Source organism: Falco peregrinus, chromosome 2 (assembly GCF_023634155.1).
Source record: "Falco peregrinus isolate bFalPer1 chromosome 2, bFalPer1.pri, whole genome shotgun sequence".
In the NCBI taxonomy this organism is placed as follows: domain Eukaryota; kingdom Metazoa; phylum Chordata; class Aves; order Falconiformes; family Falconidae; genus Falco; species Falco peregrinus.
In genome coordinates this window covers 77,088,495-77,104,651 of record NC_073722.1, presented here as the reverse complement: position 1 = coordinate 77,104,651, position 16,157 = coordinate 77,088,495, and the positions used below count along the sequence as shown (strand labels likewise).

Sequence of the window (16,157 nt, the reverse complement as noted above, 5' to 3'; positions counted from 1 at the left end):
AAAGCCTCCCTGTGACACAGAGAACATAACACTTAGGAACTGATGTGTGGTAGGCAGCGTTCTGCAGACGTGAGGTTAAGGAGGCAGCCTTTGTTTTCTTTTAATGTTATGTGGAGACCATAATTGGTTTTTTGCCTTTAAGTGAGACACCAGGAAGGGGAATTTGTTCTGCTGTGCCCTGTTAGTATGTGACCTTGTTTTACTTAGGCCTTTCTACTGCTGAGGATGCTGAAAATGCAGACAAATCAATGTATTAAGAGAGTTCAGCAAGTCTGGTAAATGCTGCCCTTCTGTTTCTTTTTGTATTTCTTGCTTTTATTAAAAGGAAGAAAGTGTAGGTCAAAGGCTCCTTATCAGATGTTGATGCAAAGGCATGTAATGAGTTCATTGACTAGCTCTGGAAGAAAGTACATGATTCAGAGTTCGTCTTTTAAAATGCAGCATTCAGAATGGAGACAATGTTGCCCAGCAGATACTGCGGAAAATCTGATTGAGTGTAAACAGCTGAACATTTCATGAGATATGAATTAGGACTGTGGACAGATAGGCATTCTTCATAAAATATATATTACTCCTTGTTCTTTTAGAGTAACCTCACAAGAATAAGGCTGAGCTGTATTTTTTCCCCACAAAAATAGTAAAATATACCAGTGTTAATGTTGTGTGTGGCTTGCATGGAGCATGTTTTCTACCCCAACCTGATCCCTAGCTATCTTTTCTTATCTCAGAAACTCAGTTCATAACTCTGCTGAAGTAAACAAATAAGAAATTATCTTTGTCTGTAACGTATTACAGCTTTTTACTCCCAGCTGCTTTAACAGTACTGATAGAATTACTTCATTTTTTTCCCTAGTAATTAGGAGTACATGACAGCTGAATACTATAGATAATTGCCCTTCAGACTTGTTTTAGAGAGAATAGGCAACTGAAAACAGAAAATTGAAATATAAATTTTTGGCAGTAGCCTGGAATAAGCATTATCCACTATGTATCTTAAGGTAGAAAATGTTGTTGATGACAGCTTGGCAAGACTTGGGGGGTTTGTTCTTTTTCCCTTGTCTGTTGTCATCTTGTATGCTTGGAATAATGTAGAAGGACTGGGAATTAAAAAAAAAAAAAAAAGTGGTTTGTTTTGTTTGTAAAGTGTAGTGTTCAAATTAATAGATGGCTATTTAATCTCTGGTAGGGTATTCTTTAGTTTTAAAATAACCTGGTAATCTTTCCTAGAAGGTTAGTCTGATGCAGAAGTCTGCGTCAGAACAGAATGAAGAGATTACACTTCGCATAGCATAACCCTCATTGCTTCTCCTTTACTTCATTAGTCATTATTAAGAGGCTTGAAAATACTGTTCTGTGCCTTGAAGCTTCTTGGGAGTAAAGAGAGTTGATTCTCTTGGTGATTAGAGGCAGTATAAGAGCTGCTTGAAAAGGGGGTATGTATTTTGAACTTGTAAAAATTGTTCAAATACAAATGTTCTTCAATAGTAGTCACTGTTCTTGATTCTCACTGATTCTCAGCTTCAATCCTGCTGTCTTTTTCTTTTTAACCACTAGAATACTTTTCAGTGTAAAGGGTGTATGTTCTCATTCCACATTAGAAGTTGTCTATCTTAAACAGCTCTGAGGTAGGGGAGACTTTAGTGCTTGTTGTTAATTTCCTCCCTTTCAAATACAACTAAATTAAGTTTAAGTTCAACTAAATTTAGGTGCTGTTTGCCTTCAGAGTCTATTCCCCCACCTCAGTTAAAGATGACCTTTTTTTAGGCCATCTTTTCTGTGCTGTGTTCTAAGTTGACCTTTTTCTTTTTTGGCTATTTCTGCTGTTCTGCATGTCTGCCTGTTTGTGCTGCACTTCTGCAGCATTTGAATTGGAGATTCAGTCCAAGAAATCATGCTAGTGTTTTGTCAGAAGCTGACACCAGCCATCTGGTAAAATTGCAATTCAGTATCAGTAAAACCCGTAATTCGGGGAAATGTACCCAAAATTACTTTTATGATTAGCGGACAGGAAAGAAACAGAGACAGAGAAGTCAGTTGGGTACTCTATAAATCACTTTGAGGTTTTCAGACCAAACATCTTAATGGCAGTGTTCTTGCTGCCAAATGCTGTTTTGCTTTTGCCTTCAGAATAGTTTGCATTAATAATGAGCAACTCTGCTTGGAAGTTATTTATGTATTGCTCTTACGCCACAGCTTCGCAAAGCAGCACCACGCTAGGTAACAGGCCACGTGAATGGATTCGTAAAACAGTTTAGCATATTGTACTGCTGAGGTCTGTAGGTTTTCCCATTGGAAATGCATCCCAGCCCCAGGGCCACATTCAGGAATGTTGTGGATGCTGAAGAAAAATTTATATTAAGGCTATTTTGCCCATAACATGCTAGCTTGTGCGTTAAGCCTGGTGGTTGTGAAATAAGCCTGCACTGAAACTAGGCAGGTTTTATTCAGCAGTTCGGTAGAACGCTTTGCCTGTGTGTCATAGAATCATAGAATCATTTTGGTTGGAAAAGACCTTTAAGATCATCAAGTCCAGCTGTTAACCCAGGACTGCCAAGTCCACAATGAAACCGTGTCCCTAAGCACCGCATCTGTGCGTTTTTGAAACATTTCCAGGGATGGTGATTCCACCACCTCCCTGGGCAGCCTGTTCCCACACTTGACCACCCTTCCAGTCAAGAAGTTTTTCCTAATATTCAATCTAAACCTCCTCTGGTGCAACTTGAGGCTGTTTCCTCTTGTCCCATCGCTTGTGATCTGGGAGAAGAGACCGGCCCCCACGTGCCTACAACCCCCTCTCAGGCAGCTGTGGGAGCAATAAGGTCCCCCCGAGCCTCCTCCTCTCCAGGCTGAACACCCCGGTTCCCTCAGCCCCCCCAGACAAGACTTGTGCTCCAGACCCCCCACCAGCCTCGCTGCCCGTCCCTGGACACGCTCCAGCACCTCCCTGTCCCTCTTGCAGCGAGGGGCCCAAACCTGAACTCGGTACCTGAGGTGCGGCCTCACCAGTGCCGAGCGCAGGGGGACGGTCACTGCCCTTGCCCCGCTGGCCACACCGTTTCAGCCACCAGCCAGGGCGCTGCCGGCCTTCCTGGCCACCTGGGCACCCTGCTGGCTCCTGCCCAGCTGGCTGCCAGCCAGCACCCCCAGGCCAGGTATTTATTTCCACTTACGTCACTGTGGGAGCGCAGAGGAGGTGACAGCTCTTATTAGTGTACGTTCCCAGGGAGAGGCGGTCAGCTAACCATGCCTCCGTACCTGCCCCTCTGGTACGGGTTGTGCAGTTGTTCAATGCATGTGTTAAACTCTGATGGAGTATATTTCTTATTTAAGTCTTAAAGTGGTGATGAATTTACTGTCTTCCTGGTAAGCTATTACAGTCAGTAATTATCCTCATATTTAATTCCATTTGGATTTTTCTCATTTCGGCATTCATTGATTGGATTCTTGTCTATTAGATAAAATTGGCCTAGATAGTTGGAAGGAAAGCAGTTGTTTCTGCACTGTAATAATCATGTTGCCTGTTTACTTGAAGTAAGTTACTTGAGTGATTGTTTTGGACTTCGTAGTTGAGATTTCTTTTTGTTGGTACCTATAGCTTAACGTGTGTTAACTCAGTATGAGTTTTACATGCCTCAGTAACACTCCAGCAAAGCTTAACCAAAGTTTGCTGCTAGTAGGCAAGACTAGCAGTGTTATCCTCGTTCCTCAGGCTCCTGTCCTATGGATGAAAGGCCTTGAGCTGCGTGAAACCATCCTGTTGTCCCAGGCAGCTGGGGGGGTCCCTGTACACAGTGCTGTTGGTGATGCTGTAAAACTGACCGCGAGGACTTTTGTTACAGGGCATATATATAGGTGGTCTGGTTCAGGGGAAGAAAGGCACATGTATGAAGTGCTGTGGAGATTTTGGGCCAGCTTGGAAAGCTACCACAATGACTACGAACCCACAAATCTCATTCACTTATTTTTGGGAGAAGGAGTGAATTCAACCCCAAAATTACCCAAACCTGTTAAGCTTTAAGGACTGCTTAGTCTCCTGTTGCACTGTAAGAGGATTAGCGATCTTTTTTGTAGAGAAATTATGCATTATGTAGGTACCTATCGTGAAATAGAAGTTGGGATGATTCTGTTTGTACATTTCTAGCCTTTGCCAAGTAGGCATGCAACAGCATCTTTAAATATAAAAGTATAATAAACTGCCCGCCTATTTTTCTAATCTGAGAATTTTTCAGCCCACATGCTTCTCAACTAATGTAACTAAAGATACTCTGTTTATGTTGCTGCAAGTATGATCTAATGTTTGCTTTTGGCAAGAAACTCTTCCTTGTTAGTATGCACAGAAGGCATAGTTTACATGAGACTGAAATACTAAGATAGAAACTTGCTGTTCTAAATCGAGCAAATAAGCGTGCTTGTGCTGTATCGCTAGCAATAGTAGTATAGGCTTCTTGTAGTAATCTAATTTGTGAAAAAACATGCATTTATTATGCAAGATAATTATTTTTTTCATTTAGAGAATTAAAGATTTTAATATAGAAACCCACGTAATGGTACAGTTGTCAAAGCAGAAAGGGTAAGACAATGTAATTAAAAATTGCGTGTGTTGCTTTTCTAGTGCAGAGGTCCTTTCAGTGAGAAAATGGACACTGCTTGATATTAAAGATTAAGTGGAGGCATGGAAGATTATATGGAGGCCTTGCTTGTTTTGTTTTCAATAGCTGCTGGAAAACTTGGCACCGTTTAAATAACTCAAAGCTTTTTTCCGCTTTCCCTTCTCTGAGGAAAAGGGGAGACAAGCCTTTCATTAGTTGCACATGATAGTTAACTTGTCACATTTTACAGCTCAATCCATTTTCTTTGAAGAGTTGTTAGTGAAAAGACAAACAAACCTTCTTTGTGTAACAGTCATTATTATTATAACTACTAAAAATAACAGGATTATTTATATGAACACAGTAAGATCAGTCATAATCACTGATCCCCTCCTACTGTGGATTGTTGTCTCCCATGATATCTTTCAAGGAATTTAAATAATTTTATTCTAAATTACATCCATTCATTCTTCTTGATGAAAACATAACAATGCAGAATTAAAAATAAGGAGTAACTTTTGTACTTTTACTGCTGGTCTTGGCTTTCGGGGAGCTAAGTTATGAACAGGTTTCTTGATAAACAGACACGAGCTTCCACTTCTTCAATGACACCATACAGATGTTAATAACTTGTTAGTTGGGATATGGCTTTGAGGAAAAGGACTTTGCATTTTAATTTATTTATTTTTTTTTAATACAGTTTTCTTATTACTGGGTGATGGAGGCTTTCAACAATTTCTTCATGGGTCACTTTCATATTTCCCTCTTATCAACTTTACCCCATCCTTACTGCAGAATCTCACAGTAATTCTCATTTTCTGAAATATCACAAGTTTAAGGTAAAAACATAACTTGTGTAACACACTATTCACCAATTGTTTGCTATGATATTTTCCTCCTTTTTGAAACAAGGGAAATGCAGGCTTTTTTTTAACACTTGAAATACAAGAATTAAGGTAATGAACAGATAAATGTCTACAGAAAAATAAACAGTGGTTATCTCACTTCCCATTATGTGCTGATTGCTTTGATTTTGTCATCAGGTTACGTTTTATAGCATGATTCTCTGTCCTGGAACATTAAAAACTGCTAAAACTTTAACTCTGATTTATATATTTTTTAAAAAATTTTTTGCCCCCTCTGCAAGAAGTCTGAGTTAGTCTTCTGTGTAAAATTTTAGCCAAAGCAGTCTTGTTTTTGAGGAGAGTGCACAAGGAGTGAAGAAAAGGACATTTGATTTAAAGCATTAGGACTTCACACTCCTCTTGTTCTTGCAAAGAGAATCTGTGGGATTCATTTTAGCTGTAATACATCCAGATTCGGTGTTTGTGTGCATGCTGTAGGTGGTTGTGTTTCCCGCATGAATGGGATGAATCCATGTTGCCCTGCTTATACACAGCACGTATGTTGCACCTTTTGCAGCTTTTCCCACTCTATCCACAGTCACTATCTGTGAGGGTTAAGTGAACCTGTGTCAAAGAGACTGGGCTTTTACGGTGATTGCTGAGAAGAGTTTTGTTCATCCACTTACTCATGCATTACAACATTATTTGTTTCTGAATAAAGAATTGATGTTAAAAGTTAATATTTGTAATGATGTTAAATGTGCACAAATGGAAACACTATGAAAGAAATAAAGGAAAAGAGAAGAAATGATAGATCCATAAAATGGGAGAGTTTGTTCTTCCACATTAACAGGACAAAGGCCTGTTGAACAGAACATCTTATCTTTGATTCAGCAGTTGACTTTTAAGGAGAGTTCAGGCATCCACAGATAGAAGTGTGTGTATGAATGTAGCTTAAGTATGTAAATTCTTGTAGTAATTACTGATTTTCTAAACTACTTTTTGTGCTCTCATTCGCTAGTGGGTTGTGTGTGCTATTTCATATTTTATCCTATATTAAATACTTCACCTGTGTCTACCAGAAAAGGCAGGATTACGTGATAGGTCCTTCATATGCCTTTGTCTTTCCAGTCCGGAGTTAAAACAAAGTTTTCTTTTTAATGGTCTCTGCATTTTGGTCCCCATAAATGATAGCAAGGGACACTGCTCTGTTGTGCTGTTACTACTCACATATCGTCAGCTATTGCCTCTCGTCTAAATCCCTTCTCTTTCTGTGGGGAACGGATCAGAAGGGAGCCAGGGGTCTGGGGCTGGAGCAGCGCTGCGGGCTAAAAGGGATTGGGAGGCTGAGGCATGGGATTAGAGAGGGAGCTGCGTGAGGAGGCAGTCCTGGGATAAGAAGAAGTAAGTTTGGATGATGAAATAGAGAAGGGAAAAGGTCTGTTGAAATAGGACTGTGGGCTTACTAGAAGCCGGTGAACAGAAGGGAGAGACATCTTACAGTAGACCATATGTGGTGGGAAAACTGGAATTGTCTTTTTTCAGAAACATGTGGAAAGGGAGATCGGGACTCAAGGACTTGATGAAAAGCCTCAGAAGGTACATATGAAGTTGGGGCCAAATTACAATAGGAAGGGGGATAATTAAAACTGGCCACACAAGAAGATTAGTGGCAGCTGGGCTTAATTAAATCTGCATAGGAAACTTTAATTGTGGTAGTTTTTTAAATTTAATGAATACTAAATCTAGGGTTTTTTACGTGCTGTCAGATTTATGTTTGACATAAGTAATTAGAGGAGCACCTTTGTTTACTGTTGGTTACTTTGACCACTTTGCACTGAATAAACAACATGATTGTTGAAGTATCTAGAGATAGTGAAAAAGGAGCAGGATCGTTTCTAATCCAACAGAAAATGTTCATGTGCTGCTCCAGGAAGTGTTGGCAGAGCTGTGCTGGGCAGGGTGATCGTAGAGCAAGAGCAGAGAGTCTCTTTAGCTGCTAATTTGTTCTGGAGCTTGGAGCTGCGAATAATGGAGTTGACAGAGTGATTTGAGGTGTGTATACATTTCAGAGAAGTAGTTTATCATTCTTGGAAAAAGCATGCATGCTTGTAGGAAAAGATGCGTTGTTAATGATGTATTTTATTTTGATGAAAAGTTATTGAAAGTTTTTAAAGCTGTATGTTAATCTTGCTCTACTCGAAATTTTGTGCTGATGAAGTACAAAGGGTTTTATTTTCCTCTTTTGTACAGTATTCAGCTCAGAATTTTATGACTTGAGGTGTCCGTTACTATGATAAAGTTTGCCATCTTGTGTAGCACAGCAGAATTATTCTCCTGCAACTTTTGCTTAAAGCTCATTACTTTAAACTTGTGGCTTTATTTGAAGTACCTTGTCTTCATCAAGTCCTTGCATGAGGATAATTGTCCACTAGCATAACCTACAAAAGAAGGCGGTGGCTTCTTTATTTGACTTTGTATAGTTTCCATTTCCAGTTATTGCATGTCGATTGTTTTGGTTTGTTGTTGCTTTGCTATTGTTCAAAATCTTTCCTATATACAAATTGTGTAGCCAGTAATCAGATCAATGTATTAAACTTTCTGTTTAATGCAAGATACATGTCGCTTGCTCATAGTGTTTTGCATTGTTAGCTCCATACATGCAAAATATATTTTTTCTTTTTTTCATAAAACACGGTCCACAATTTTATCAGTGTTAATTTTATTGTTTATTTCTACCTGCTGGATGCTGCATTTAATTCTCTTTGCATGTTTTTCAAATGGGCTTAATGGGTTTTGGGTGGCTGGCAGCACTGGTGCCTACCCATCTGCACACCCATCACTCTGTGTGCCAGTCTGAACTGGGATCGGGAGCATGCTTTTCAAGTGTAACTCCTGCTTGTCCACACTTGCTTCCCACTAGAATGAAAGCGCAGCTATCCCAGAGCACCTTCTGGGTGAAACTACACCAGATGTGCCCCAGCTGTGAGGGTCAGTTAGGCCCTGGGGTCTGAGCTGGTCTGGAAATAACAGCACTTTCCCCAGCCCCTGCCCAGCTCCTGTGCGTGCTGCGTCTCCGCTTTGCATGTGCCAGTGACAATCTTGGCAAAAGTGTGCTTTTAAGGATTTTATTTTTCTTGCAGAAGGTAGGTTAGGATGTTGAGATGAAACCATAGCAGATCCTTAGCTTGGATAGGATGTTCCTTTTTTACTTCATATTTACTTCAATTATAACTCAGTTACTAAGTTCCAGCTTTTTTACTGGGTTGTGTGTATTAATCTGTGAGGCAGTATTTAACCAAATATTTACAGAAGTTTTTGTGTTAGTCCAATTATCTTTGTCCGCCAAATCTGTAACCTCAAAAAAAGATCTGTTTTAGGAGTGTCCGCTGCCCATAAACCGCATTGTGACTCCAGCCATTCTGTCTTTTTGCTAACTGCTGTCCTGATCAGTATTAGCATGACTTCAGTTAGTACTCAAGTCAGTCTAGCCCTCTAATTTCCAAGTTAGTTCTTTAAAACCTTTGCAAGTTCTGCTATACTTAGTTAAAAAACAACCTCCCCCTCCACCTTTCTGCACCCACCTCATTTCCCTTTTTTCCCTTACAGTTTCAAGTGATAAAAAAGGAATAATAAGCCCCAGCTGTACTAATGGAGATCTTTCTGTTTTCCCATAGTTAGATGTTTTTATAGGTTAAAAATGTTTAGCAACTTCTGTATCAATTCGAGGGACAGATATTTCAGCGGTAAAGCAAGAAATGCAGTGTTCATCCTTCTTTCCCCGTACAGAATGCAACCTGTTGTGGTGGATAAACCTGAAGAGTTCTCTCTGTAGTTTCCTGGTGTTGCTTGGCATTTCTTACAGATGGTTTTGAGCAACTGTAACTCTGGGTTATTTTTATAATTATTTTCTGTGCAAATTTAATGGATAAAGATGAAGAATTCTGCAGCATCTAATCTTCAATATAGACAGGGGGATGCATTCATCAACTCTGAATTTATAGCTGGATCAGTCCAGGGACTTCCATTTGCCTTAGGGATTCTTTGTATTTTGCTTTTCTATACAACTGGCTTCAAGTGTTAAGAAACTTAACCTGGGCCAAGTTAGACTTGTTGACGAAGTTTAATGAGTTTTGCATGTTTATGCAAAGCCCTGCATTGGTGTCTTGTCTAAAAATATCTCTTTGTGGTCTGAGGTGGGGTAGGAAAGCTCTGTGGACCTGCTGGGGCTTAGCTGATTTGAGTCATTTTGGGCTCGGAGAGTATAAATGAAGGAAGCTCCGTACCAGCTGAAAACAGCATTTTAGTTCTCTGGTAGTTGATTTGTAAATACACTTACTGCAAAATAATAATCCTGTCTTATTCCTTATCTACCTTATATATGGAAATGATTGTATCTTGTGTATTAGCCGACAGTAGTTAATTCTGAAAGCACTTACGTGACAGAAGGCAGCTTTAATGTTTCAAATCTCTCAGATAATGTACATCCATCTGTTCTTTAGCGAATGCTTCACCTCTTTGCATATTGATGGTTTCTGATGTAGCATTGCTTGTAATTAAATTTTGATAATGCATTGTACAGGCTTCTGGAAAAACCAAGTTGAATTTATTTGTGCAAATACAGAGTAAAACTGAAATCACTTATGACTGAATCTAATTTTGTGAATTGATGGTCACTACAAAAATCTAGGCATAATTAAAAATATATAATAGCACTAATGTATGTTCATTTTTTTTAATTGGCTGGAATTTCATTTGGGTATATTAACAGTAACAGTAGTGTTATTTTTGTCACTTATGCATTTAGCAGAATCAGGCATTCTGTTATCTAAGTATTTCATTGCCGACCCTTCCTGTTAGTTGCTTATAGATACAAATTGAAAGTATGTATTAAATTGTGGATACGAATGCAGCATTTTCATTTTTATCAAGCAAGCCCTAAACCAACAGTTGATTGATGTATTTGAAACAAAGCTGTTGATCCTGAAAAAATACAATTAAAAATTGTAAGCTTCATTCATGACTATTTAGAGAATCATTTGTGGTGGAAGCTGAAATTGCTAGATTCTGAAGATGTAAATCTCTTTTGATTTTTTTTTTTTTAATTCCTGATTTTCACCTGTTTTAATCTTTAAAAAATCCAAATCTTTTCTCTTTCCATGAGAAAGTAAGAGGTAGTGTTGTCGTGTTCATAAAGCCCAAACTATGTAGCAAGCCTGATAAATAGTTGTACTAACCTCAGATTATATGTGCAACCAAATTTGACATTTGATGAAATGGAGTTATTAAACATCAATCCAATATGCTACAGTTTCCAGGCTTTGGGGAAAAATGTTAAGTGAAAACATTTCTCTTAGATGGCACGAAGAGCATATTCTTCTCAAGTGCTACTTACTATATATAGAAAATCAAACACATTCACTTTTGATGCCCCTTGCACTCAAGGTTGGAGTCATTAGCTTCTGGTTTGGGTCATGTGCACCCCAGTGTCCTAATGCTTTTTTTCCACTGGTAAAAGCAGGAGTCAGCACAGCCTCTGCTTGCTTGTGTCGCGTCCTTGCCTTGACATGTGGAGCTTAATTGTCTTTTCGTATTAGCTTCTCATTTGCTCGTTGGAGCTAATTGCTAGTGGATGCTTTCTTTGGAACGCTTATTTCAGCTTCTGAGCTTGTAAGATTTTATTTGGGGGCAGTTGTTACCTGGATAGACATGTGGAAACTTGAGAACCATGACTTTGGGATTTAAGTAATGTTTCCTCAAGGAAGAGGCGACAAGTGTGCAGAACCCTATCTACAAATACTTCTCAACGCAAGACTTGAAAAACATCTGTAAAAATGTTTCTGTGGCTTTTATGGTACAACAAAAAGAAAATTACCATAGAGCTATGGTTTCTGGTACTTCCTTCCCCCCTCACCATTAATTTGGATGTTTTTATAAATGTCATGGAGCACAGTTGGGGTTTATCTGTTCCACAACTCTATCATCCAAGGCTCTAGGTTCTTTGGATTTTTTTTTAACTATGAGAGCCTTTCTAAAGAAAAGCAAGGGGATGGGTGGGAGAGATTAGGAGAATATCTTCCAGTACCGAGGTACTCCTGGAAACTTACATCCTTCAACTGCTTCTGCTCCAAGGAGACTCAGCAGTCATGCTTCCCTGCCAGTATTGTATTGTACTTTCTGAATCTCTCACAGCGTAGCCTGCTGAGTGGTGTGGTCTACGGACACCTGAGGACAGTGGTTCAATGCACAGCGAAAAAACTAGTTATTTTCTCTTTGCACACATTTTCATGTGCAACCTGTGACTGACCCCTTGTCAAGTTCATGTCTGGTGTCACCAACTCAACACATCAGTTGAATCTAGAGGAACTGGAGTTGGGATGTACCAGCCTCAAAGGTTGTATAGCTGGAAGTCACATACCAAATCTAAGATCTAGCTAGAGTGTGTTACATCCCTCTGTTCATGTGTATTGCTTACATGCACATGCATCGGCAAATGCATGGATAATTTGGAAATTGCATTAGTATTTTTCAATTTCTGTTAATATGCATCTAAATCTGGCAATTTTTAAACTTCTCAGAGTCTCATTTAACAACTCTTGTAGCTTCTCAGAGTTTGGAGTACTTTACTGCTAACAGTGGTTTTTGCTGGGTGAGGTATGTGCCATTTCTGAGCTGCGTGGGCTGCCTAGCAGTGTCTGTCTGGTTTTGACCACCGGGCATCTCTGTGGCCAATTTAAGACTTGAAAGCGATAAGGCTGTATTCTTTAGTGTGTGTTCTCTTTTTCATTTATCTAAAAGAAAATCATAGTTCAAGAAATGAAACTTTCAATTACACCTGAAAATGTGCCTGCTCTTAAGGCATAAGATCAAAAGCAGCTCATAATCTGTAATATATAAAGTCTGTGATCAAATGAGAGGGAAAATACAATGCCACTTGAAAATTATCTTTGTCCAATTTTTAGCAAGTAATATCCTATACTTGGATCTTTAGTTAATGTGAATGTTAATGGTTCTTGTGGATTCTCTATTAGGGCAAGTAGTTCTGAATTTTGCAGAATGTGGTGCTTGCAGAGGTCATGGTCAGACTGTTTAATAGAAGAAATAACTTTCTTGCTACAAAGTTGTCTGCAGTCTGGGTTTTTCCAGTGGTGTGTCAAGTAGAAATTATTCCTTGTATCTTGGAATCTGAAGTTGTCAGGAGTAATATGATGAAATACATTTTTTTATTAGATAAAGCATTAAAAACTTAACTTATGTAATTACCTACTTTTTTTGTCTCTTTAGAATGTGAAAGCATTTGCATCTTCAGATAGCCTAGCCAAGGTCCAAGAAGTAGCAAGCTGGCTTTTGGAAATGAATCAGGAACTGCTCTCTGTGGGCAGCAAGAGGCGACGAACTGGTGGATCTCTTCGAGGTGATGCTTCCTCAAGCCAAGTAGATGAGGAGCAGATGAATCGGGTCATAGAAGAGGAGGAGCAGCAGCAAAGACGACAAGAGGAGCAGCACATTGGGAGGAATGGGGAGATAGGAGGAGAAGAACCTGGATTTGATGACAGGCATGAGTCTCAGCAGGAGCAGTCAGAAGAAAATAACAATAGACTTATTACAGTGGATGAAGAATCCACTTGTAACCAAGAGGAAGAAGATGATGAACATGCTGGTGATCAAGAGGAGGAGGTGGAAGAGGAGGAGGAAATGGACCAGGAGAGTGATGATTTTGATCAGTCTGACGACAGCAGTAGAGAAGATGAACATGCTAACAGTAACAGTGTCACAAATTCCAATAGCCTCATGGACTTGCCCATTCACCAGTCATCGCCATTCTATATAAAGACAAAGGTGAGAAACTACATTTTCTTTGTATGTCCTTAATCCTTGTTAACTCTGGATTTTGCAAAATAGCATGCATAATTAACTTAAAGTTTTACAATGAAGCAAAGATTTTACTTCCTAAAGAGCTCATTATGAAGAATTTACGCAGTCCACAAAAACTATACTGTTTTAACTGTTATTATTAAATTATTTGCATGCATTTGACACGAGCAAATACTGCTATGTATTTTAAGGAATAGAGCTCTGATAACTGTATTCAAAAGATCAAGGTATTTATTTGTAAATATTTATACATGCTAATTCATACACTTAATAAGACCCCTCCAGTCATTATTGATCATTTTTTCCTTCTCAAAGCAGGCAAGAAGAAAGGTAAGCAATTGTGCATATGTGGTGCTCTCTGAGAATAGCTGACTCATTTAGATGAAAACATTGTAATGAAAAAATGGGTGGAATATTACAGAAGCATCAAGTTCTTTCTTCTGGCCAGGTTATGGTGAGTTCAGTGACAAAATGCAGGTTAAAAACTGTGTTAGCCAGTTACTCAGGTTACTGAATGTAATAACAAAATTACTACACAGTGTTGTAGGGTATCCTGCTTGTGAGAGGACCCTGTAAATTGTGTGCAGTGATTGTTGAGAACTTGTGATTTGCAATAAGAATTTGGAAATAAATACCTGTAATTTTGTTGCTACTTCTATCACCTAACATTTTAGATTTTTAAAAAAATCATAATTTTTGGAACATTAGTTCCAGTGTACATTCGTAGTGCACAGTATTTTCCAGATTCTTCAGGAAGCAGGAATTCTGTTAATTTTTAGGAGCAGCAAAACCTGAAAGAATAATGAAAGCAGTGATACTGGACTAATACAAAAAAGGAAGCAGGAAAGTGTTCTTGTGGAATAATGTTGTTCTTAAACGTGTGTACCAATTTCTTTTTTTAATCATTAATTGGTAATAGAACACCTGGACTCCTCTCAGCTTTCAAAAAACCAAAATGACACCCCCCCCGCCCCGAAATTTTTGCAATGTACTTAAAAAAAAACAACAAACTGTTGTAAAACAAAAGAAAACTACAAAAAATATCAGTTAACATAAGTTAACAGGATTCCCTCTGTGTTTGAGTATGAACATACATGTATACAGATGCAGAATCAGTCTTGAAGATGTGCTATAACAGTAGAACAGGTAAATAGGATGAACGTTTGCCCTGGAAGCTGCAGCACTATGTTTTTGGTAATAGTAATTAGCATGTAATTCACTTGTGTGTTTAAAGTTTCTCAATTAATATCTTTGATTTTTGAAAAGTCATAATGTTTTCACATCTGTTTTTAGTAAATGATGTAATTTTCTGTTGATAATTCTACTGTTCAAAGTACTGAAGTATATGCTTTCTAATTTGAAGTGGAATACTGTCATATTTCATGTCATTCATTTGGTTATTTTACAACGCAAATTCTTGTTTTTATTCCAATACTTTGGTTTTCCTGAATTTAGTATGACTTACTGAGTATCGTACAAAACTAGCATTCAGTATGGACTTTATATTTAATATAGGAAATACTCACACTCAAAAATATGTTTTTAAGTCTCTGAATTGGAAAATATTGAAGTGCTTTGTAAATAACCACGTTTGAGTGATATACGGACAGAATACAACAGTTTTCAGTGATGGTCGGTTTTGAAGCTCTTTTAATGATCTTCAATAATGAGTGCAGTTTTTTTCTTTAAGGTGTGTTTGATATAAACTGAAACAAGCTGGATAAGTGTGAAGGAATTTGTCTGAATGATTTTTGTAATGATGCACAATTTTAGTGTGGTGTGATCGTTGCTTTGCATATTGCTTCTGTGCAGCGCTGGCCAGTTTTGTCTGTGCTCTGTCCCCAGGCTGTGCTTCTGCAAGAACTGTTGGGGAGCTACGTACGAACTGTATTTGGGAATTGTTCGTGATTCATGGTGTAACTCTGTTTTAGGTAGTTTTGACTGTGTACGTGAAGGATCAGCACAGGTTAGAAAGCAGCTTGAACTGGCACTGCTCTAGGTCACGGTTACACACGACTGACATAATGCCTGACATAATGTTGCTTATTCATTAATAAATCAACATTTAACCATAGGAGCACATTCTGTGCTAAAAAACGTAGAAATACGGCTGTGCTGGAGCATGAATGAATGAATGACCAGAGTAAGAATAAACATGACTAATTAATATGCTGCTTTTGAGAAGAAAAAGGTGTGTTTATAGACTCATCAACTGCCTTAATGAGTGATTTCTAGTTCTACCTGTTGAAGATAGACTCACTGTAGGAGACTTGAACCTTATAGACTTATTTTTAACTTTTCAGATGTGCTTCTCAGCATTTGTAATGTAGGCTAGTTCTCCTCGTAACTCTGGCTGCATTACCTGCTCGCTTGCTCTATGCTGTGCTCCTGCAAAACTTGCTCTGCGCCACCAGCAGCAGCTGTGATGACTGAATGCGCTACTTGCTGTTTGTGTGTCAGATGTAAACCTGGCTCCTCAGCGGCATGCATTCCTGATCCAGCATAGCTGCTGGTTCGGTCTGGATGTATGTATGTACCAATATTGGCAACACACAGTTTTCATCACTGCCAAATACCAAGAGGTAACATTTAGACTGAATAAAATAGCTACTGCCGTAGGTGTCAGTGTGCAGCTCCTATCAACTTTTTGATATCTTTGTTCTACCTTTTAGTCCTTTCCTCATAAACCACTGAATAAAGTCTCTTTCTAATCTGACTTTTCTTTGCTTATTGGCCTGCAGGACCCTGTGTGGTTAAGGCAGGCAATGGCAAGGTTCCTACATAACACTGCTTGTGTTGGCCACCTCTCACCTGGACTTCCACTTGACAGCAGCAAGCTTGCTCTGTT

At 38.8% G+C, this 16,157-nt stretch overlaps 1 protein-coding gene across 2 annotated transcripts in view; it reads left to right on the top strand.

Annotated features, from left to right (window-relative positions):
- FBXW7 (F-box and WD repeat domain containing 7) overlaps nt 1-16,157 on the top strand; it is a 191,495-nt gene that overhangs the window by 69,871 nt on the left and 105,467 nt on the right. For both annotated transcript variants that reach the window (XM_055795248.1, XM_005244693.4), the window contains exon 2: nt 12,719-13,273. In XM_055795248.1, the coding sequence (XP_055651223.1) occupies nt 12,788-13,273 (486 nt within the window). In that variant the 5' untranslated portion in view covers nt 12,719-12,787. The remainder of the gene's footprint in view (nt 1-12,718; nt 13,274-16,157) is intronic.